The sequence below is a fragment of the Peromyscus eremicus genome, chromosome 20 (assembly GCF_949786415.1).
Source record: "Peromyscus eremicus chromosome 20, PerEre_H2_v1, whole genome shotgun sequence".
Lineage (NCBI taxonomy): Eukaryota > Metazoa > Chordata > Mammalia > Rodentia > Cricetidae > Peromyscus > Peromyscus eremicus.
This window is the reverse complement of record NC_081436.1, coordinates 55,603,162-55,629,082: the sequence shown is the minus strand read 5'-3', so window position 1 is coordinate 55,629,082 and position 25,921 is coordinate 55,603,162. Positions and strand designations below refer to the sequence as shown.

At 39.2% G+C, this 25,921-nt stretch overlaps 1 protein-coding gene across 2 annotated transcripts in view; it reads left to right on the top strand.

Moving 5' to 3' along the window:
- Positions 1-3,713: 3,713 nt before the first annotated feature.
- The window catches only part of Trhr (thyrotropin releasing hormone receptor), a 35,070-nt gene continuing 12,862 nt past the window's right edge, over positions 3,714-25,921 (top strand). For both annotated transcript variants that reach the window (XM_059248092.1, XM_059248091.1), the window contains exon 1: positions 3,714-4,502. In XM_059248092.1, coding sequence (XP_059104075.1) covers positions 3,714-4,502 — 789 coding nt within the window. The remainder of the gene's footprint in view (positions 4,503-25,921) is intronic.

The window sequence follows — 25,921 nt, the reverse complement described above, 5'->3', positions numbered from 1 at the left end:
GTTTGCTAACATTTTGCTTAATTTTTGTGTTATTTGTTGCAAATAAAAATATATATTAGCCCATTAAGGTTTGTAAACAAAATCTACTTTACAAAATAACAGTTACTTCAAAAATACAATGTTGTAAGGAGCATGAAGTTGATTGGAAACATGCAGACACATAATGATCTGATAAGTTTGGGGGTTAAGGCAAGTGTGTGAAGAACTTTTTCCAGCCTGTAAAGAACAAGTTTAAGGGGCAAAGGAAGAGGACTCAAGGAAAACGTGAGTCACAGCCCAGGGAGAACCCTCATTAAACACCCTACCTGGCAGTCACCCAATGTCTGTCTCATCACAGCTCAACTCCTCTAGGTCAAGAAGGTGGTGAAATCTTTCTGACCCCTAGAAATCCTTACCACTTTACACAGCCTTGCATATCTCATTATCATTAGTCACAATGTCATCTCTTGTCCCCTCTGTTAAAGGAAGCTGTGATTTTCTTCAAGACTGTTCTCAGATGTTACCTTGTGTGGGACAGCTCAACCTAGTCCCTCTGTCCACCGTACAGCCACTCAGAAGCACCTTTGTTTCATAACTCAACACACTGAATGTCCATTTTCAATGTACAACTCATGTAACGGTTCCTAAGTCTGTTTCTCCCAATAACTGTGAGCCATTTGAAGGTAAAAATGTGATGTTTACTTACTAACTACCCAACACATAATAAGAACTTAACAGTTATCTGTTAGGAGAAGAAAAAAACCGAGGGGCAGAGTACTCAGAACAGAGATGCTGAAGAATGCCCATAGGAAAGATTTGACATGGAGGTCAAATCTTTGGCCTCCTGCATTTGCTCACTTTATCGTAAAGATACATAGCACAGTAGTCATGCCACACCCCCTGGGACCTGAAGACTGACTAAAGGCTCTGAGAGAATGAGAAGGGAAGGTGAGATGTACGAAGTAAGATTTTTAACATGAAGTAGTGAAGTTAGAGTAGGGACACAATGCCTCCCTCAAAAGCATTTTCATTCTGATTAACAGGCAAGAATGACACCATTCAGAGTAATCTCTGCCCTGTAGGCCAGGGAGAAAGGGTCAGTCTGTTAAAGCAGGAGAAGGAACAAACTAAAACTCAGGCAAAGATGTACCTAGAATGAGAAAATGTACACTTGACTGGTTTCCTCTTTGCCACTCAGAATCCGGGGATAATTCAGAGCCAACACTCAAACACTGACAGAGATCATACATGTGTGATGACAGAAACAAAAGCTGACTTGTGCAACAGATAGATGGAAGGTGGTGTAGCATGTAGAAAATGGGAGCAATCGCACGCTACATCAAGGACTCTGACTCCCAGTACCACTTGTCCTCAGTTAACTTCCATGCAGGACTGTAGGCCCGTGAGGGCCAGACCCTTTAAATTTTATGAGAAAAAAAAAAGTCCTGATTTTAATATGTAATTTCTAAATTTTGAAAGGTAACAAGAATCTAAGTATTTTAAATTACACTTGAGCTGGTCCTGTACAGGCCAAACAATACACAACTGAAGCCTGAATGTGGCTGCTGAGATGTTACTTTGTAACAATGGGTGATGGAGGAAAAGGAAATGGGTACTTAGGGGTTCCTCTGTGAGTCAAAGCAGAGGTCATTCACTACGATCCCCAGCTTTGCCTCAATCTCATCGTTACTGTGGGCACAGTTCCGATGCCCTTGTGGTGTTCTTGTCCACTTAAATAGACTCCCCAAGGATCTGATCTTCTAAAATAGAGACTTGGCGCTACATGCTGGGAGTCCAGTTAACCGCTGTTTTTCATGGTAAGATGGTCAGCTAAAAGTACACAAACATGTCGGTGTCCAGAGAAGAGCCATCGTGACAGAGGGAACTGGCCACGGGTAGTTTCAGAGAGCAGAAATAACCCTAGGCTAGAATTTCACTAGCAAATTCTCCCTCTTAGGAACATATCTAGATAAAGCTTTCGTGGGTAGTTCCTGTGATTGGCATTTCAGGCAACAACATAAGGAACAAAGGTACTTGAAGTAAACAGAGGACCCCAAGCCCTACAAGTTTCCACAGCTGGCTTTAGGTTGAATTATTTCATTTGTTCATTTTATTTATTTGTTTATTTGCTTTTGTTTGTTTATTTATTTATTTTTATTCATGAGACAAGGTCTTGATATATAGCCCAAACGGGCTTCAGCCTCCCAGTCCTCCTGACTCCCGACCTCTGAGATTGCCACTACCCACCACTACTCCTAGTCTCAATTCATTTTCTAAAGCTAATACTTTTATGGGAGCATCAGAAGCTCACAGTTAAAATGTTTTAGAGTCAACTTGAACTTGTTTTTCATTCATATGACATGAGAGGAGGGAGCCAGTTTTGCTAGTTTACTGAAGAAACAGTCCAAGGGTTTCCATCGCGGAGAGAGAAGTTGATCTCATTGCAGACAGCTATTGCAGGTTTCTAGGGCTCTGCCCAGAAGGTTTTGCTACCTTCTAAAATCCTGTCAAGCAAGAAGTAAAAATATATTTCAGAGCAGCTCAGGCACGGGAGTTTCTGCAGAACTTAGAGCATCGTTACCTACAAGATCAGCTGCTCCTTGATCTTTTACCTGTGATCAGCCTTCCACACTGAGCACTGTATCAGCTACATGTTTAAAAGTAAATTCTTCAACAGATTTTGAATCAGTCAGGACTGACGGGCACTTGGGAATGTGTGTGTAGTGTGTGTGTGTGTGTGTGTGTGTGTGTAAGAGAGAGAGCCTGAGAGAGAGAGAGAGAGAGAGAGAGAGAGAGAGAGAGAGAGAGAGAGAGAAGAGAGAGAGAGCGCTCTCATTAAGGGACGATCTATGATTTGACAGCCTCACTGCTGCTCCTGCTGCTGCTTCTGTTACTGCGGCTGTAGGGTCTGTCATGAGTTGAAAGGGATGTGAGGGTTTAGAGGAACTGCCGCTCTGAAGACTGAGCCTCTGCGAAGTGATCTCCCTGCCAGACAGACTAGGCAAGATTTTCTGCAGGACTGGAAACTTGGACCTATTACCCCTTCATCTACTCTGAGAAGCAGGCATCGTGACAGAGGGAAAAGGTAAGAGAACTGTCTTCTGTTGAGGCTGGGGGCTGGGGAAATGAGAAACTTAGGTGCAAAGGCTTGCTATTTTATATGAACAATGTTTCACTCCTGAGAGTCAGAGGCAGGATCTAAATTCCTACCAGGCTTGACCATGGAGCATTTTGGCTTTTCCCCTGGTACCTTTTTCTTCTTCATTGTACTTTTCCCAAGCGTCTGAGAGGTTTCTTTGTATTTATTTTGCAGCTAGCACATGATTTTTTTTTTTTAAGTTTGGAATTGTTTGTTCGTTGATTTTTGCTTTCCCCACTGGATCCAGTTTCAAAACAGGAGCATTTTCTGCTTCTCCTTTCTTAAGCACCTTTCCCTGTGAAGGGAGAGTTAACCTGTCCCTCTCAAGGTGATGTGGTCAAAACAATTACTTCATTCTGCCTCCAACGGCAAACAAAGGGTTTTCAGAAGTGCCTAGGGACCCCATTTCTGTAGAAACTCAGAGGTGTAAAGAGAGGAAATGAGTTGCCAGTGAGTGTACTTGCTTGGAAATCGGGGCATTGTGAGTGAACATGTGTGTGACTTTTCACAGGGGAAAGAACTACTTCACTCAAAGTGAAGGCTGGAGAGATGTTTTAAAGAGTCCCTGTGTCTGAGAAACTTCAAGCCACTGAAGATGGAGAACGAAACGCTCAGTGAAGTGAACCAGACCGAGCTCCCGCCACAAGCAGCAGTGACGCTCGAGTACCAGGTGGTCACTATCTTGCTCGTGCTCATTATTTGTGGACTGGGCATTGTGGGCAACATCATGGTAGTCCTGGTGGTCATGAGAACCAAGCACATGAGAACCCCCACAAACTGCTACCTGGTGAGTCTGGCTGTGGCAGACCTCATGGTCCTGGTAGCTGCAGGCCTCCCCAATATAACCGACAGCATCTACGGTTCCTGGGTCTACGGCTATGCTGGTTGCCTCTGCATTACTTATCTCCAGTACTTAGGAATTAATGCATCCTCATGTTCAATAACAGCCTTTACCATTGAGAGATACATAGCAATCTGTCACCCCATCAAAGCCCAGTTTCTCTGCACATTTTCCAGAGCCAAAAAGATCATTATCTTTGTCTGGGCCTTCACATCCATTTACTGTATGCTCTGGTTCTTCCTGCTGGATCTCAATATTAGCACCTACAAAGATGCTATTGTGGTATCCTGTGGCTACAAGATCTCCAGGAATTACTACTCACCTATTTACCTAATGGACTTTGGTGTCTTCTATGTAGTACCAATGATCCTGGCCACTGTACTCTATGGATTTATAGCTAGAATCCTCTTCTTAAACCCCATTCCTTCAGACCCTAAGGAGAACTCTAAGATGTGGAAAAATGATTCAACCCATCAGAACAAGAATTTGAATTTAAATGCCACTAACAGATGTTTCAACAGCACTGTATCTTCCAGGAAGCAGGTAAGCAAAGCTGAAATTCCAAATCAAGAGAGGAAATGTGAAATAGTTTTTATAAGATGGGATCAACTTTGTCCTACTTAGCTGATGGCAAACCAAAATACAATCATGCAAATGTTTTACAGTTTAAGCTTCTGCTTTGCATATTAAACACACCTCTGGATCAACTGAAGATCTAAAAATAAATGGAGGGATTTGATAGCACTTCAGTGGGAAGCAGTTCCCTGTTAAGATATAGGGGCCTGTAGACAGAACCCCAGAAATCTTGATTTAAAACACTTGTGCCTCTCCAAAAATGTTAACTGAACATTTAGAAAACTTTAGCCCTCTGTAGAGATCTGACAAAGAATTACCTTTCAGGAATTTTACTACACAATTATCAAGAGAATTTGAGATGATACCAATGAGTCGAAATAATGAAACTTTTCTAGAAGTGTATAGTTACTCATAACTGATCCAGCAAAGACAGGTAATCAGCCTTATTTGGTTGATCTTGATGAAAGATGATTCTCTACTCCTTTTCCCTAGCTCTCTCCAAGTTATCCTAGCATGCAGAACCTGGAAATACATTTTCCTCAGAAAAAAAATGTTTCAAAAAGAATAACCAATATCAAGCTCAATAAATTAAAAACTAATTTTTAATGTAGGTTTTCTAGCTTAGCATAACTGGAACTCTTTTATGCCCCCCAGATTACCTAAGTGCACATGTGGCCGCAGTGAAATGATGGTTTTATTAGTGAGTAAAGCATATCATTTATAAGATAATATAAAAATAAAAGGCTCTATGATATATGCTCATCTGTTTGTGTCTGCACAACTGTCCTGAGGTACTTAGGAGCCTACCTCTCAGCTCTTTTTCCTTCTCTTTTGAATGTAGTAAGTATGCAGTAAATATTTATTCTCATAATGAAAACAGAAATCATGAAATCAACAATGCTGTTTCTTTCAAGTCACCTGAATTTTCTCTTTATTTTCTGCAAGGAAAACAGTGTATTGTATTTGTATAGGTAGAAAACTGTGCTTTTAAAGGCATGTATGTGGATCATCCATACTATTAATTCTTAAACTATAGGTTACCTAGTATGTTATGAATTGTGAGTGGATAAATACACACACATGTATGCAGGCACACAACAGAGCAAACTAATAAAAGTGAAAATGTCTGCAATAAAAGGTGGGCTGTAGCTGAAGAGAATGCATGCAGCATTTTAAATGAGATATGACACTTGATTCACATGACATTTATTATGAAGACAGAGGGGACACATGAGTAACTACTACCAAGTCTTTACTTCTGTAGGCAGACAGCAATGTCACCTAATACAAGGTGTAGCTGGACATTACCCAAAGCTTGATTCATGGAGATGGAGAGAGATACATCGGCCATCTGCCAAGACAAATATTAGCAAATACAATAAGATAATAAAGAATATGCACATTTAATTGGGGATCAAATATGAGTTAATATTAGCAGCAAGGAAGGGTAGCGAGAAAAGTTGTTCTTTATACTCACATTTATATTTTTGTTATATATATATATATATATATATAAATATATGTTTTAAAGCTGTTTGTCTAGCCTGATGTCCTTTCTTTCAATTACAGTCATTAGCACCTGTTAGCATTAATAATGTAGTTTAGATTGCTAATTATGTTACATGTTGACAATGTTTTCAAAGAATGTTAATGATGAGCATGTGAGAGCAAGATAGAGTGTTTAGAGATGAGAAACTGGCAGCTCTGGATAAGGAAGATTTGAAAGTTGAGACATGGATGGCAGAAAGTTACCCATGAGAGCAGTTGGTGGTAATCTGCTAGCTTAATTAAGATCCTCTACATCAGTGGTTCTCAAACCTCCTAATGCTGAGACCCTTTAATACAGTTTTTCACGTTGTGGTGACACCAAACCATAAAATTGTTTTCACTGCTACTTCATAACTTTAATTTTGCTACTGTTATGAATCATAAGGTAAGTAGCTGTGTTTTCTGATGGTCTTAGGTGGCCTCTGTGAAAGGGTCATTTGACCCTGATGGGGTCACGACCCACAGGTTGTGAACCACTGTTCTATAGGGCAAATTTAAAGCAAGGTGAACATATGAGACACAAAGGATGAGAAAAGGGGCATTCAGTGTGGTAGCAGGTTCATATTGACTCCCAAAATATTGAAATTATTCTCAAAAAAGTGAAAGTATTCATGACTTAATCAGTTTTTCTAAGCCCTGGTTTCTCATCAGTAAAGTGGGCACATCAACTGACTTGTATAGTTGTTGCTGACAGCTGTGAGTGAGACCAATGTGTTCCAAACTGAGTGACCTAACTTCTGGCCTCTTCCTTTTCTAGGAAAGTCTTAATTCTTCATATGGTTCAAATCTCCATGTCCTATAACCTAAGGACTTTTATTTTAATATTTCTCTCTGATTTTTTCTTTTAGGCAAGTGTAATTTACATTTTAATAAATATTTATCTGGGCCAGGGCCTTGTAGCCAAGTTACTAAATAAAATCAAATATACATAGCTTAGAGGGCTACATTTTTAAAGAAAATAAAAGAAAAATTGTTTTTTCTATGAAAGACAAATGTGATGTTTTCTTTGCTTGATGTTTTTTACTTGTATCTCTAATGTAAAAAATCTAGATAAAAAACTTATTTGTATTACTCAAAGACTTGATTACGTTTTAGTAAACCACCTGAGTTGAGATAAATTAAATTCAACTCTACTCTGTGGCTAGAAGCTATGTAAAGGGATTGCCTGATTGAATTAGTCTTTTGTTTTACAGTTGGGTGGTTTGACTCTGAAGAGATAGGGTTTTAATGGTGGTATTTGTTATATTTTAGCTCAACCTACACAAAGCCACAAAATCCCTCCATCCACTCAGTTCCTATGTTCAGCATTACAAAGAGAAGCTTTCTCTATCATTGACTGTGTATTTCTGCATAACTTACTGAATTTTAAATTTGGAAATACAGAAACCTTTTTTAGTAAAACTCTTATCTTTTGGTAAAATTCTGTACTATCGATAAACAAATTCATTTTAAATAGTTTCTTCCCATGGCCTACAGGGATATGCAAGATATTTTACCGACCAGGCTTCTGGTTTTGTTTCCAGTGACCCCACTTAGCAATTTCTCTTGTCTTACAGCATGAGGAGCAGGACAGTAGTGTGACCTCATCCCAATAGAAGCTTCCAGAGATTCTGTCAGTTTTAATAGGTTTATTTGATTAATCCATTCTTCAAAATACTTCAAAAAAAGCTGTTCCTTCTATAAACTGCTTACTAGAAAGAATGTCGAAAGTCCAAGACACAAAACAAAAACAGCTTCCCTTTCTAAAGTAACACATGCCATTTGGGGATGACATTGATGATGGTGTTTGCGTTGTTATAAATGGTGTCATGTGAGACACATAAAGAGTTAAAAATGAGAAGAAGGGGAATCTCTCTGTCAAAGACAGCCAGTCATTTTCTTATATTTCTTTTCTTCTATTTTAAATGGGTCAGTTTAAATTATTATAATCACAACATTATTTATGCTTGCTTCTCATTTTTACTCCCAAAACATTGAAATTAAAGAGAACACAAACAGTAAAAGTTATCATGACTTAATCAGTTTTTCTAAGCCCCAGTATTCTCATCAATAAAATGAGTACATCAACTGACTTGCATAGTTGTTGCTGGAACCAAATGAGATGCACTAGATAAGATTCATATTTGCTCTCTCCCCACCTGTCAGCGGCTCATCAATTATCACTGCTTTTCAGGAATTAAATCTTCCTTCCACCACCCCACCCCTCTGTTCTGATGCAGCCCTAGCCATTCTGTGTGCTCATGGAAATAAAAGTTGTGCTGCACCTACTCTTTTATGCTGCTGCCTTCCTCCAGTCTTTCTCTAATGTTAGCTCCCCACCGTGTGTGCGTGTGCATGTGCACGTGTGTGCAGTGATATATACATATGTACATACTTGTGTGTGTGGAGGCCAAAGCTAGACAAAGGGTATCCTCTCCAGTTGTTCTTTGCCTTGTTCTTTAGACAAGTTCTCTCACTAAGAGGGCTCACCGATTTATCTTGAGCCAGCCAGTAAGTTCCTCAGGATCCTCCTGTTTTTGCAGTTATAGTGCCGGGGTGACCGACACAAGCAACACCACATGTGGGTGCTGCAGATGTGAACTCCAGTTCTCATGTTTGTGCAGCAAACTCTTTCCCAACTGAGCCATCTTCCTAGCCCACTGTGTGCTCTTTAAAGAAACAAGGAAGACGTCAGGAGTCTTAGCCACGCTAACATGGAAGGTGGAAGGCTCACGATGGCCTCAACTCTAGACAAAGAACCACAGGCAACTAAAGAATGCAGAAAACAGGAGAAATAGTCTCCCCCGGGGTAAAAGTACACTAACTGGTTATCTAGTATCAAATAGAGAGTTCTGAAAACATGCAAGTAGCATCATACAGGCTGAGGCAGGTTGTATGTATACATTTAGGAATATGTGCAAATACATACACTCGCATGGGCGTGCGCGCACGCGTGCACACAGCAGCAGCAATAACAATTAAAGAAAAGGTGGCCATGAGTTTGAAAGAGAGCAAGGTGAAGATACATGGGAGGATTCGGAGGGGAGAAAGGGAAGGAGGGAAACTAGGTAATTATAATCTCAAAAAATTAAAGTATTTAAAAAGAGAGAGAGAATCTCGGACAAAGCACAAAGGAAGTCCAGCATAGTGGTGGTTCAGTAATATCTGCACTTGAAAGTTCAGGCAGGAAGATAATAAGTTCAAGACCAGCTAGCAGAGCAGCTGAGAAGTTTAATAAACACAACAAGACTCTAAATAAACAAACAAACAGAAAGGAAAGAGGCAGAGGCATCATGGTGGAATGTCCTAGCTGTAGGGTTTGGGAGCTCAAAGTCTTTTAAGTAGCATGACTCATGCAGCTGGCAGCTGCATGCACGTCTTAGAGAACAACTCCCCTCCCCTGCTTCAAAATCCAGCTCAACATAACATAATCTTCCCTCTCACCCAGGAACTTAGCCAATGATTGCCCTCACAAGGCAAAGACTAGTTGGCTTTTCATCACTGAGCCTTCATTAAAATTGGTGGCGCATGCCTTTAATCCCAGCACTGGGGAGGCAGAGGCAGGTGGATCTCCAAGTTCAAAGCCAGCCTGGTCTACAGAGCTAGTTCCAGGACAGCTAGTACTGTTACATAGAGAAACCTTGTCTTCAAAAAAGTTTCCCAAGTTTGCTAAGACTGTTTACACAGGCTTGCCTTGCATGTTCAATTGTTTTATTTCTTCCAATCCTGTGAACTCAACTGTGTTCATACTAGTGTAAAAACAATATAAGTTGCAAAAAAACAAAGCAGTTTATCACTTAACACACAGGGATACCATTTTGATTCTATTTAAAGAATAGCTTCCCATTTCCTGATTCGTATATTGTTTCAAGAGAATTTCCCATAAATACACTAAGTGATAATAACCTCTGCCACTGCGTGCTCTGTGTCCTTCATCCTAGACAAGCACAGCCCTGTGCCCTGTTTGTTTGCAATTTTAGATTCGCAGCTTTCAGCCAAGTTTTCACTATTACACATAACCTGTGCCACTGCAGAATTCTCAGTTTGGCCGACATACCAGAAGATCTTGAGAATCACAAGCCATACTTATCTATACAGTTCCTTGTGGATTTTTTTTTTTAGTCCAAATTTTCAGGCAGTAGAGGCTAATCTGTAACATATGCTCAGTCTTGTTTGCTTTGCAATAGGTAGGAGAAAAGTAAAATGTACACCTGAATTAACGTTTAATGAAATTTTACGTGTCTCATTCAGTCGATGCCCTCTAGAATATCATGAAACATCCTGTCACAAGCAGGAAGTACCTGACACCACCCTAAATGGGAGGATGCAGGGATATCAGATGATAATTGTTTTCCCCTTCAAGGACCTCCATGTGTGCCATGCACACAAACAATCCTGAGTCAACCACAAGGTTCTGTGAAAGACGACAAACTGGGGTGGGGGTGAAATGAGGACAACTGTGAAGTGCCTGTGCCTCTCTCTCCCCTGTTTTGTGTTTACAGATAGAAACCCAAGAGTCCACCTGACCACATTTCACTCCTCTTGTGCCTTAACCTAAATCTAAGCAGTAGTAGAGACCTGGTGGTTGTAGTGGTAACTCTCACAGCTGACCCACTTCTCCACCCACACGGCCACTGTGCCAGTTCACCACCTCTCACTGTTCTGCTTCAATGCACACCTCTCCCGACTCTCCAACTCCCATTCTACCCCCCACCAAACCACTCTGCAACATTGCTGACTAAATGCTCTCTCTCTCGTGCAGAGCTACAGTATCAAAAATAGTTTTTAGGGTTCCCTGAAGCCTAACATTTAAACTACCCAGCATAACAAATAAAATCCTGGCACCATCCCATACTTTTCAGCTTCATCCCCCATGGCTCTTTCAACTTACACGTCATGCTCCAGCAGCACTGGGTTATTTTCAGTCCTCTGACAACGCTCTGTTCTCAGCCAGAAACTCCATCATCTGGCACTTTCCCAATTGTCTTTCAAATCTCAAATCAATCCTTCATGCACACTGTAAAGCCTTTTCTGACATTCTCAGGCAGAATTACACGTCCAATTCCTTCGCTAGCAGTACACATTTAAATGCTTGTCCTATGCTTCTAAAGTATTTTGCGTATATTTCTGATTTAGCAATATTAGCCATTCAGAATTATTAACCTGTCTGCCTTCTACACCTTCCAATAGCCTTAGCAGTGAGACCTTGCATCCTCTACTATGCTCAGCATTGAGTTTGGAATATGGTAAGGACAAGTCTAAGGACGCAGTGGTGTACTTCATCCTGGGAACATGGATTTGACAAGAACAGGCTGTCAGTCTCTTCCCGGGTTTGACAAGAGCAGGCTGTCACATGTCTCTTCCCACCCCTGCACCTGGTACCATCACAACATTGCCTAAAACTGACCTTGTAGAGTGTGACTTCACTACAGAAATCAATAAATGTAATGATAAAGTCTTTCCTCCTTTTTCTGGATAAATAAATGGGAAATATTTACCAGCATATTTCTCTTCGTGTGGTTATACCTCAAAAACATCACTTTTCATACGTAATGTAAGTAAAAGTGTAAAAAGTACATGTATGTGTACTTAGGGTCTTAGTCATACCCAACAGTGTTTTGCCCCATGAAAAAACGCTGCCTATGCATGCCACATCCTTCTCTAATTATAAGTAAAATTTGCACCTCTTCTATTAAATCCTTCCTTAAAATCCAAAATAACCCAAATGGAACTAATCAGTGGGTGATGATTAACTTAGTAGATAAGACCTTTAGGACTATTTTTGTCCCTACAACTCTGACATGGCTAACTCAGAAACACTGCAGACTCAGACAATAATTCACTTTGTAATACAAAGTTCACTTGCCTTTTCCATGGGCTTTAAAAATCCTCTCCTAAATGGAGGAGCAAAGAAGTAAGGCAATGGCAACCCAAGGAAGATAACCAATATGTGCCCAAGTGCAAAGACAGTAATAGAGCCAGGTAAATGTCCCCGCGTGACTAATTTTCCTAAAATACTTCACACACATCATGTCCTATAAAAAGTATTTCCACTCTCCTCTGACTGGCTTTGAAAAACCTTATCATGTTTTCTGGCTTTGTTTATTTATTGTTTATTTAATTCAGTAATCACTAATTGAGCACCAATTTTATGCTAGGCACTATTGTAGAGAAGCCATTATAGTCAATGTTGTTTAGAACTTACTGTAAGATGGAAAAGATTGACACTAATTAAAAGAGAGAGGCCGGCAGTTAAGGTTTACAGTGTACAGAAGAGGCAATAACAAAGCGGTGATTATGGCACTTAAGGTTGGAGAGCAAGTCTCAACTGCAGTGAGACCTACTCCATTTCTTAAAGAACAATCAAGTGTCTGCCAAGCCAAGACAAAATGCACAAACTTTCATAGAAGCAGAAGTCATCTGGGTGACCAAGGTGTCCATAATAAGACCCTGGCAGGCACTTTGTGACATCTGAAGGCATCTACACTTGGTCATAAAACACTAGAGAACCAACCACAGGCTTTCCTAGTACTGGTAGAAAATGGGACTTGACTTTTTTAACTTGGTTCTCAAAATTATATGATCTAGCCAGTGAGAATCAGGGAGCCAGAAATGAGATCATTGCAATCCAGCAAGAAGGATCTAAGACTTGGGGTAAGAAGCAATGGTTGAGATGGGTAGGAAGGACCGCAGATGAGAAATATGCAAAAACAAAATCAGCAGACTTTAATAGCAAAATTTGATAGGTAAGAAAGACCGAGTCTTAGCTGGAATGCAGCAGAATGCTGGAACACACTTAGCACAGAATGCAGGGAGAAGAACATTTTTATCTGTATTTATTTCTTCCCTACAGATCCAATATATCAACTAAGATTCACACACACACACACACACACACACACACACACACACACACACACATACACACCAACTTTATGCCTTTCAATTTTTCACTGATGTGATTCTGTACCCTTCCCTGTAAGGCCCTCTTTAGTTTTATGTTTTGATGATGTTGCATTCAGGGTCTCAGTTTAAGCCAAAGTAAATCAAAGGATTCTGTACACTAGAAAAATACTGGGAGGCAGGAAAGTATGTCCTCTATAGCCAGAAAAGCAGAGGACAAGAATCAGATTACTATCTCTATAGCTTTTGGTAAGTTAATTTATTATACTTTTAAAGTTTTTATTTTTATTGCATTTACTGTGGGGGGCACACGCACCTGCGTATGTGCATATGCTGGTCAGAGAACAACTTGCAAGAGTTGGTTCACTCCTTCCATCATAAATGTCTTGGGGAGTGATTCATGTGACCAGACTGACAAGCTCCTTTACCCACTGAGGCATCCAGCCAGCCCGGTTCACTATACTTTCTATCAATGCATAAAATACGATATTAAGATTGATTCATTAGGTTGCTCTGAAGTAACATACTATATCATAAGTACTCAAAAATTAACATTACATCTAATTAAATATTTATATTATTATATATTATTGCTTTAAGAATTTCATTCAATGTATTAGGATCATATTCACCCCTCCCCCAACTCCACACAGATCTAACCCCTTTTCCTATTTACACAACTTTGTGTCCTTTTTTTTTTAAAACCAATCAGGTTCATTTTATGCTCTTGAATGTGTACCCTTCCACTGGAGTATAGGCAACCTACCATGGGCCATATCCCTAGAGAAAATGAACGTTCCCTCTCCCAGCAGTTGTCAGTCTCCAGGAGCTCCTCAACCAGGGGTAAGACTCTGTGCCCACCTCCAAGCTCCGGTTTTGTCTGCCTTGAGCTTATACTGTCAGAACCAGTGTGAATTCATTTGTGCAACTGCCTCGTGTGCCCAGAAAACAGCTCCCTTGTAGTCACCCACGATTTCCGGCTCTGACAGTTTTTATTCCCCCTCTTCTACCATGATCCTTAAGCCTTGAGAGGGGGAGGTGTGGTATAGATGTCCTATTTAGAGCTGAGCATTCTAAAGTCCCTTTATCTCTGGACTTTGACCAGTTATGGGTCTCTGTGTTAATCATCATCTTCTGCAGAAAGAACTGTCCCTTATGAGGGTTGAGAAATATATTAATATATGGATATGACAATAAATCATTAGGAGTTAATTTAACATCATATTCATTTTTAGAATAATAGTAGTAGGCTCTTTCATAGGGCCTATGATGTGTCTAGCAGCAGGTTCTGGTCCTGATAAAGTGGAGTGGGCCTTAAATCCAATCAGAAAGTGGTTGGTCATGCCCCTGGTGTTCATGCTACTACTGGGACAGTGCTGTCCCAGTCTTTCTAGGACAGTATTATTGAAGCTCCCAGAGTTCACAGCTAGGTAAGACTAATGATTACTTTTATCCTCTAGGAGTATACATAGAAACTTCTGGTACTACAAAGCCTATCCAGTAGGGATGAAGCTTCCAGGTCAGGGGGGCTAGAGAGATGCCTCAGCAATGAAGATCACTGGTTGCTCTACCCAATTAAATTCCCAGCACTCACATAGTGGCTCAAAAATGCCTGTATTTTCAGTTGCAAAGTATCTGGGGCTCTCCTCTGGCCTTTGTGTACACCAAGAATTCATGTTATACACAGACTTACATGAAAACAAAACACTCATTCACATAAAATAAGACCAAATTTTAGTATTTTCCAGGTCAGTGACAATTTGATTTCTCCATTCTATTGTTCAGGTCTATGGTGTCTTCAACAATAGGATCTTCCTGTCATGTTCTGGAGGGTAAACAAGAGTATTGGCTATATTGTTTGTGGATCTATAAGATCTCACTGGCCAAGAACTCAGAAAGAGATAATCCACTCCAGGTGCTGGGGTTCTTATTTGCTAGCCTTCAGTGTCTAGTGAGAGCACTTATTTTAAAAACACCACTTAAATTTGCTCATTCATAAAATGTCAAGATAGGTATAGACTGATATTTCTACTACAGACAGTCATCATATCTAACAAAATATTAAGAATACTAAATCAGTAAGTCAGACCTGAGCTCCTTTTATGTGCTCAGAGAGAAGCACACTAAGTGTACATGACAGATGAGAAACATTCATCGACCTTTTATTATATGGTTTATACTATTTGGGTGCTTTGAACACACATACTCACTCAGTAAATCTCCACAACAATCTTGAGAATCGGGAACTAATTATGGAATAGGAATTCTTAATAACTGCCCCAGATCACATCTCTACTAATAAACCTAGGGTTTGAACATAGTACTTCTCTTCCAGAATGTAAGGGCAAGGGGAAAAAATTCAATAATTAATATTGTAGAGTTAAATAAATTTCTTGGAGCTGGGAGTGTGAAAGTTATATGGAGGCTTGGGGAGGATAGTTAAAAGGAATGAAAGAAGAGTCATTTCAGATAAAGGAAAGAAAGTGTGAAATGATGTTATTACCATAGAGGAATAGAGGAGAGGCCAGTATGAAAATAAGGATCTCTGTATAAGAAATGATGGCATATAAGCCAAATGTTCATTTTTACGCCAACATGGAAAATAAACTAAGAAGACACAGAGACTGAGGTTGGAACAGTGATTTCAGAAAACCAAACATAATGCATCCAGCAATGAATGCTAGAGAAAGCCCCATTCTGCAAACCGCAGCCACTGCCCTCTTGAAGTTTCATTCCAAATAGGCCTTCAGTTATCTCTGGCAGTATTTTTGGGACTATAATCTGTTCTTTTTTGTTAATTTTTTAGCTGTCATTTTCAAAACTGCCTCTTCTCCTGAAGTCTCTCTCTCTCAGCAAACTGACAGAGGCTCATGAAGCAATCTCCTTGCCTCTTCATTTCCTCTTCCTATTCAGCTCAGAGTACTGCTAGAATCATTTAAAATGCAAGCAGCGCCGTGACTCTTCATCTTGAAATCATCCAATACTTTCATCTATATTGAAATTCTAAGTTATTATCATGGTATGTTGGAATATTAATGATATAAATTCTCATTATTTTCTCAAACTCATTCTTCTATCCTCTGTACTCTATCACAGTGGTTCTCAACCTTCCTAATGCTGTGACCCTTTAATATAGTTCCTCATATTGTAGTGACCCCCAACCATAAAATTGTTTCGTTACTACTTCATAACTGTAATTTTGCTACTGTTACAAATCATAATGTAAATATCTGTGTTTCCTGGTGGTCTTAGGTGACCCATAAGTTGAAATCTACTGCTCTACCACATCTTGAAGCCAGTTAAGTCATCCCTTACTCCTAAGCATTCTACAGCCTCTTATTGGGTGTGTTGTTCTCCATCCATCCTTTAGTGGGTCCTTACTCAGTTCAGGCTTTCCTGTTCTTTCCAGGCAGAACTTGTGGTTCTCTATTTCTTTCATTGGTATAGCTCACCATATTGCTGTTGGATCTGCCTCTCCCACAATGCCGTACATTGCATGATGCCTCTTGATGCATGTGACCATAATAAGTGGTGAGTGAACCCTGCTCATGAAGGATGAAGGAAATAAAAGAATCAAATGTTACTCTGCAGATTTCCTTCAGGTGACTGAAAATGGTAAAGTTATCAAAGGTAATATCAATGAAAAGATATTAAAAACACTATCAGAAAAGTTTCCTTTAAGACTCCAAGTAATATGTAGGGGTGGAGAATATTAGAAAGTGGGCTGTCAGCACCAAATACGTGGACTTGGGAATCATTGGAATAACAGAAAAAAGGTGTGACAAGTATTGGATTTAAAGAAGGAAGGACAGACGAACAACTAATGCTACTCTTATGGAGAAAAAAGAATGAGAGACTTTGTTAAAGATAAAATGACTATTTTTCCTTCTCAATACATGTCCATGCAGTAAAAGAGAGTTTTAGGGGATGTTCCCAGTTTGGAGGGAAAGGATAGTAAAAGTAATGAGCCAGGGAGCATGAAAGGACACAGTTAAAAGAGTTAGTGGGCCTATCTAAAGCAAAAGGCATGGCCTGGTGCTTGAGTCAAGTACAACACTGTAGAGTTGTGTAAAATTTAAAGGGAGAAGACATACAAATTGAATGCATAGTCTAAAAGAATGATAACCATATATAGTTGAAACAAAAATGTATAGCATTTAGAAAATAAAGTGTTGCTGCCTCTCATAAACAACATGGTTCCCTTCTGGCTACACACCCTGCCAGACTGCCCTAGGCATAACTCTATAGTAGCTGTGAACACGTAAAGTATCCCATGCCTTTCCACTTGGAGCCATTATTCTTTGATTGGTATGGAGATTGTGAATATAGGTGAGCTCAGTGTGTTTATTTGGGCAACAGTGATTATCTCAGGAAATAAGCGACTCAGTGAGATATGTGATGTCATTATGAGACTGGGAACACTATGGCGAGGAAGTGCTGAGCACTCCACGAAGATCTGAAGATCGTAAAATGAAGTGGCACAAGGTGTTCATCGGTGTTCAGGGTTGATACCCAGCATGCTTCCTCTTATAATGCTTAGCTTGGATGGATCCCACTTTGTTAATATTTGAATGATAACACAGCTGTGAGATAGGGCAGAAAAAAAGAATTCCCCGATGTGTTTTATACTTTATCAAGAAAGATGAAAATAGGCTCAGAGTAACAGTAAAATTATAGGAGAAATATTTAACTAAAGATCTTAAAGTGCCAGGGTGAATCTCCAGGAATTTCTTTAGGAATCAATTAGCTATCTCTCAATGTTAAGAGCGATCAAATCAGTTGCTGTGTCTAAACCAACTGCAGGGCAAAGTGGAGGTCCTCCTCTGGATTTGGCATGGTCTAGTTAAGCTCTTATAATCCCTTCCATCGTGTTTTATGAGGGAGCAAACATGAGAAATAAAGAGCAGATATATAAATCCTGGACAGATATGCACTTTTCACCTGTGAGATGATAATAATAATAATAATAATAATAATAATAATAATAATAATAATAACTTTCTAGGCCAGTAGGCCAGGCACTGTGTTAAGGCACCATGTTGCAAATCTGAGTGAGGCAATTTTTCTGCTCACAAGAAGTTTGCAATCCAAAAAAGAAAGTAAAATAGTAACTGTCTCGGTCAATGTTCTATTGTTGTGAAGAGACATCATGACCAAGGCAACTCTCATAAAAGAAAGCATTTAACTGGGGCTTGCTTACAGTTTCAGAGATTTAGTTCATTTTCGTCACGGTGGGAAGCATGGCAGCAAGCAGGCAGACATAATTTTGGAGGAAAAACTGAGAGTTCTACATCTGGATCCACAGGCAGCAGGAAGAGTGAGACTCTGGGCCTGGCTTGGGTTTTTGAAACCTCAAAGCCCACCCCTCGTGACATATTTCCTTCAACAAGGCCACTCCTCCTAATTCCTCCCAAGTAGTACCACTCCCTGATGTCTAAGCATTCAAACATATGAGTCTACTGGGGCCATTCTTATTCAACCCACCACAATAACTAAAGCCACAAAACAATAAGAGCTGTGATAGTAAGCATCATCTTTTTGTGTCTGGGAAGAAGTAGGCAAACAGGAAGCTATGTGGAAACTAGAACTCCTAAGCTGAGCCTTGCTGGTTAATAGGTATTTGTGGTTGGAATGGAAAGATGATGGTTTCAGCAGAAGAAACTATACAAGTAAAGATAAGAAGGCCTGGAAGAATGACCCTGCCAGTAACTGCCAGTGGCTCCTTAGGACTAATGAAAGATGAAGGCAATTGAAAATCTCTTTATCTAATCTACTTAGGGAGCTGGACAAGATTTATAGGCTATGAAAAAAATCACCAGGAGATTGCAAGGCAAAAACCTGTGTTGCAGCAAGATCTATGAATATCTTCTATATAGGAAAATAATTGAGAGCCAGGGTCAAAGACATTATGTTGGGGAGATCTGCAGCAACGTGAGTCATCATACAAAGGGGTACCCAAATTAGATAAATGACAATGAATGTAGAAAGACTAAAGTTCATTTGGAATAGAATCGATGGATTTAGTGTGAATAGATGGGTAGAAAATGAAAGAAAGAGAATTCAAAGGTGATCCTCGAACTATTGGAAGAGAAGGTAGTATTGAATTTGTGAGCATGAATTCTAGAATATTGTAGCATTGTGTCAGAGCCAAGATTGGCCCATCCAATGCTATGTGAACCACTTAATTTACAATCTTGAGCCTCAGTTTGTACATCTGTCAAAAACGATAATAGTAATAGCTTTGTTCAAAAATAATTAGGAATAGTACAAAAACCAATTTAAGCACTTGTCATAGTGCCTGGAATATGGAAACAATAACCATAAATTAATAGTATCCTTCATGGGGAGTGCATTTTACATCAATGAGGGCAGTAAATAGGGAATAATACATTGCAATGGGGTGAACCTGCCTTGCCTCTGAGATATTTAGAGTCCACAAAGGCATGGTTAATAATATAGATCTTGGGCTTGGAAGAATCAGTTATCTTATAAACACAGAGTTCTAAGCAAGTGGCATGTAGATGGTGATGATGGTACAAGAACAGACTTGTGTCACTGGAGGAAGTGCTGTGGTCAGGAAGGAAACCTTAAAGTAGCCAGAGTTCTAGGGATAAAGAAACTGACAAGAAAAGAAAATACCCTGTGTGTAAGCAAGAAAATCAGGCTACTGTTTCAATAGTGATCAGTAGAAAATTGTAAAGATAAGCCCTCAAAGGGCTGGTGGTAAATGTGGTGAGTGCAGACTCTCTAAAGCACTGAGGGAGGTGAATGATGCTGCAGGGAGACAATAGATTATGGATGGAGAAAGAACCAGAAAGAGCAGTCACAGGCAAGCCAATGATGAAGAAAACAGTGATAACATGGAGAGATGTTTGGCTTTCCTTCTGAAGATAGAAGAATCCAAGTCTTTTAAATCTTCATGAGAAAGAGCCAATAGAATAGAAGGAATTATTTGTTGAGGTAGAACAAGACTTAATACTGATGCCCAAGGTGGTAAGAAGGGTTACAGAAAAAGAAATCATCTCCCTTGTCCTTATCAGCAGGAATTGTGTATCTGATTCACTGAACTATCTGCGATGCCTGGTACTGAATGGCCCACACGGCAGGATTCAGTAAGTTTTCAGTAAACAGATGGATGAAGGAATGGATAGAAGCAGGACTACAAGCGAAATGAGGAGAGATGGGTTATCATGGGTGCAGATCAAGTCTAGTTATAGGAGAGAAAGTAACGAGTCCTTGCAAGCTGGTCTTTATTTTCCTGATGGGATTGGTGCAGGTAATTGCAGGAAGAGAAGTCACATAGCTGTCCACTAAAGAAAACAGGGGAGACAGATCATGAATAGCATGATAACAGAGTTAAGTCCCATTCGTGATTAGAACTGAGCTAGCAAGATCATAAATTACTGAACATCTGCATTTATTAGTGACATGTGAATAATCACTTTCCAATGGGTCTATCCTGGATTCACTCTGCTAAACTATATTTGGATGGACCAGTTTGTTCCCCACAAGCTAAACTGATAGTATCCTTGAGGCGATTTCTTTTGTGCAGCCGTAGGAATACATTTCAATTAGTACTATTTTACACATGGCACTCTACCCTCTTCACTGATGCGAGATCTTAAGGCAGACGGCCAGACTGAATCAGATTGGATGAATTACTGCAGGGCCCGGCTCTCTTTATTTGCTAAAAAGTTCCATCTGAAGCCCTAATCCAAATCAACAGAGGCCAAATACCTCTCTAAATTTAAAAAAAAAAGAAAAGAAATGCTCACAGGGAGAAATTTCTCCCACCCCTCACCCCCATCTTAAGGGAGGTCTCTCCTTTCTCCACATCTCCAGCATACATATCCGCTGTTGAGTCACTTCCCTTTTTAAATCAGATGTCTTGACTCTTTCCACTTTGTCTCTAAAGAATTCGGGAAACCCACTTAGAAGAAATTAGACTTGGAATAAAAGCCCACAGTTCTTGACTTTACTGCCAACTCCATCCCAAAGGTACACGGCACCATGATACCTAAACGCTCTTAATAAAGTGAGTTGGCTACAAGAGTGCTTCACTTCTCATTTGCAGACAAGCTCATTCTGTGTCTTTGCTTCACAGAAATCTTTGAGCACACTAGAGAAATAAGCCAGAAGAGGTTCTCTATCTGTGCATCACTTTCATACATCACCACCACAGGATGTCTGTTTATTCCTTAGGGAAGTGCTCCCAATTTTGTGTCAGTCACTCAAAATCTGGTGCAGAGCAAAATTCAGAAAAGTGGGAAACTGCTGTGGTCAGCCATACCTTTTAAACTGATGAGTAACAGTCCTTATTACCAGCTGCTCCTCATCTGAGTACACCTCCTCAGAATAAATCTCAAGAGATATTATTGAATTGCACTAGGCTTATTTTTCCTGTCATAATCATATTTTTAAATGGACACATATTTGTGTGTGTGTATACTGTAAGTTTAAAAAGCACTTATCATTTTAAGACAATATTTTAAGCAATCACTGCTCAAGTACTAGAAGGAAATATATTTTCTTTTTATGCTTCAGTAGTCAGATATACAAACTACTGGGCTGTGGTAAACTTAACTTACCTCAAATGAATCTTAGTGATCATGGAGAACGTCTTAAAGGCATTTAAAAAAGAAATAGTAATTTTGCAAATGCGTGTTATCAAATAATTCTGCTATCTAAAAGCCAAGCTTTCATCATTAGTATGCCATTTATTCAGTAAGGCCACCTTTTGACTGACCTAAACTTGACCCAACATATTCTTTTAAATTAAGTACAGAATCAAAATATTTCGTAACAATGAGAAATTTATTCTTTCAGGAATACCCATAAATTTTCATACAAGCCTCTTGAAGAATAATGACCAGCAAGCATAAACATTCACAAAGACACATCCCCTAAACAGAAATTGAATGTCAGCACCAAGAAGTGAAACAGCCTGGTAAATGGTCACAGATTAGTGTTGTGGGAAATACAATGCGTAAAAGACTGAAACAAATAGTGATTTTCATGTGTACTAGCTAGCCAATCCTTTTTGTATTTGGCATGTTTACACTCATCATAAAGATGTGAATATATTCTATCTTAATGTGCTTGTTTTCAACATTTACTCCACTCTAAACCCATTGAAACACAGAGAATTGTCCCTTTAGTAGCTGATTCAAATTCTAAAAGTGGGCAACATTGTAGGCTCTCCCGGAGCACGGAGACTTTTGGAGAGCCTCCCAATTTTTTTTTCTTAAAGCCCTCCTCATACTCCCTCATCCCGGTTTGAGAACCACTGTTAAAACGTGCCCGCTTACACTCCTCCTTCACTAGCTCACACCACACTCCTTGTCTGGTCTTTCGGACAGTGCCAGTGCAGAGCCATCTGCCCAGCTGCAATGGTATCAGGCATGTTGTAACATTTATGGTAGGTGATATTGCCGAACTCTTACTGTTTGTCAGGCATGGTGCCAAGGGGCTTTCACGTGCCATCTCATTTGCTGCTATTACTATTAATGAATAAAGATCTCAGGCTTAAGATTTTCAAGGTCCTCAAAACCTGAAAGAGCAAGAATTCTAATTCTAGTGTGTAATCACAGCCTTTGATCCACAACCTCACATTCTGGTCCATGTTAACAGGGTGTTGAATATGAGGCAAAGATGGAGTGGGCTATATTTGTCCAAGAAAAAATGAAACTTTTCTATATATACATAGCAGTTTAATTAAGTCATTTTACAAAAAAATGTATTGATTATCTCCTTAAATATTCTAGCAACTAATTTAAAACTTGAGAAACCAGCAATGAACAAATTTTCATCCCATGAACCTCACATTCTATTAGAAAAGAGAATAGAAAAATTAGTAAACACAAATACTATGCCAAGATGTAATACAAAATTTTGAAGAAAATTTGTAAATATAAGGGGAATAAGAAAAGAATGAAGTAGGAGATTTCTCATATTAAAAATGACAATTTTTAAGATGTCCTAAAATTGTAATTCTATATGCACACATGAACAAATCAATGCTTGAAACTCAACCAAGTATTTCATATTGCTGCAATATTAAAGCAGCAGGTTGATCTACAGAGGTCTTTAGGCTTTTAAGCAAAGAAGTATGGCATTAGTAATACCATTCAGTTTTATTTCATAACATTTATTAACATTCATTCTAAAACAAAATGGCTTATGTGTTCTAATTAAGAATTGAAACATTCTCCAATGATAGAGTAAGAACCATTAGATAGAATGATAGATAGTAGAAGTTGTGATAAATGGTCTTTTATCCAAATGCTGTCTCAGCATTTGTGGAAGAAAGGATAACAATCTCTTAACCTGAGGAACAGAAGTTACCTTTTTAGGAAAAATGGGACATGACACTGTTCTGACTGGCTCAGATACTGATCTTACCATTCATAAGTGGAACTGGTGCCTGAATTCCCTCATTTTCTGAATGGAAGTAATCAGAGTGTTTTCCTATGTGCTGTTGTAGAAATTAAATTAACCAACACATGAAGTATTTCAAACAGTGCTTGAAACACAGTAAGTAATGTGTTTTCTAATGATGTCTTTGATTTCTCCAGTGTTTATTCAGTTCCAAGGAGTGCCATGAACACTTTTGTCACTGTCTTCTCACACAATATCCCTGGGAGAGAGATAAAATTTCTGTCACCATTTTACTGAGGAAAAAGATGAAAATTAGAAATAGCAATGTCCCAGGTCTAATAACTTCTATATGCTCTGGCCAGCATGGTAACCCAGAACAACTGCTGTAGACTAGGTGAGGTTTTTCTTCTGGTAAGTTAGGAGAACTTGATGGGAAAGCTGAGAACCTGACTTGATGAGAACCAGGACATCACCCCCATTGATTTAAATTGTGTCTTTTCCAAGGCCGCATGTGCTTGTTCCTACACAACTGCTGATCTAATCATTCTTGGGGTTCTTCCTCTTCTAGAAAACTTGATTCCATGTTTGTTAAAAGCACAGTGTTGCCATAACAACATTTAGATATTGCTAGAAAATCAATGCTAAAAATTAAAGGCCAATTTTGTTTCCAGAGCTAAAAATCTTCAATTATTAATCTGTATCATAGACCCATGAATCATTAGATAAAAGACTTGAAAAATTATCCGTAAGTCACAGTACTAGTTTGAAAAAGATTCAAGGCCACTTAGCACATACATCATTTCCTTAAACTTAACTCTGAATTTCCCTAAAGAAGATGCTTTGCCCATTGTAGTAGAGAATTCTAGATTAATAAACTCTAGAAGACAAAGTTACCATCTCTACATGCAGAGTGGTACTGGGAGAAACAGCTTTCTACAACTTCTAAGTAACAGGGAAGCCACAGTTGATTGAATGTGACAGTAGGAGGGTAAGAAAAAACAAAAAGAGCTGTCAGAGTGACAATTGTAACCTTTGGTGACAAATCCCATCTCACTTAACTTTGTGATAACATAGCATCATCAACATTTGGTATTGAACATGATCCAAGCATAGATCACATTAAATTAGAATCTCCTTGGTTCTTTAACCTTCCTAAATTCTTTATAACAGTCTACTCAATAATTCTTATTTTCACAGAATGAAAACTGTGCCTCAAAAAACTTTTGGAGGTTCAACATAAATTGATTTACCATCTCTCTTTTAGAGAAGGAATCTTTTTTTTCTAAATTCAACTTTTACTTTCAGCATTTTATATAAAACCTTGTTTTAAGGTAGAGATAAAAATATGCCCAAAATGTTAGTCCTGCCATCAAGATCTTATATGCCAGAGAAGAAAGGAGACACAGCATTATAGTGATATGTGATATTTGGGGCTGGAAGTATAAACCAGCCTCTGGAATTCCGTGGAGGCAGTAAGGCTATGCACAGCATCAGTGGACTCTTTCCCCACTCATTTCCTGAACATCTATTATACCTGTTTCATGCCAGATATTCATATTGTTTATATTGCTTCACTCAAGTAGGTTAGAGTAGGACTCATCATTCTAGGGAGGAAAGGGAGCCATCATTCTAGGAAGGAAGAAGACTGAGAAGCAGGCAAGCAAATGCAAGAACAGGGTGTGTACAGGTTTATGCTATTGGTAAAAACAAGAGTAAGGCAACAGAACAGAAGAGAGAACAATTTGCAGAATGATTAGTACCCATCCTTCTGTCCAAGATTAACTTCTTTGAGTCTCCTTTAAAAATTAAGAGAATACTTACCTCACAAACACCCTAAAGCTTAAATAATTCAACAAAGTCCCTAGCACTGTGGTTAAGATATATATTAAGTATTGCTACTTTCAAACGGGCATTATTTGGTTAATTTTGCCTTGTCTCTCCTATAGTTAAAAATCTTGCTAGTCTAATATAAATTGAGCTGTTATTTTTTGAGCATGTTATTTATGATAGTTCTTATGTGTTTATTGGTTTTGAGACAGGGTTCTGTTATGCAGTTGAGTCTGGCCTGGAACTTCTGAGACTCCTGCTTCTACCTGCACAGTGCTGCACATACAAGTATGTGCCCCCATGTCTGTTGATATTTTATTTCACAGAACAGTGTTGAAGCCTTCAAGAGTAAAATGGCTCATTCCCTGTCATCCAGATATGGGTAGAACTAGAAACAGAGTACAATCCTGTCTGAATAAGCTTTAGTCATTGCATAATTATTAAATCAACCTAGACCATATCACCCAAAAGGGACTTGGTTGTACACAAATCTGTGTCAAAAGCATAGACCACAGACCCAGGACTCGCAAGCCCTGCTTTGTCTACTAGACCTTATAGACTCAACTGAGTTTCTAGTCAAATAGATAAGAAGACAAATGCAAAAGAAGCCTCATTCAGGGTATTGGGTCAGTACGATGATAAAGCGGTCACCCCTTCACAAGGATGCAGATTCCACAACAGGACAGTGAATATAACCACCCCGTACATTGAAAGAGTGTGTACATGCTACTTTGAATTTTCATATCTTCCGT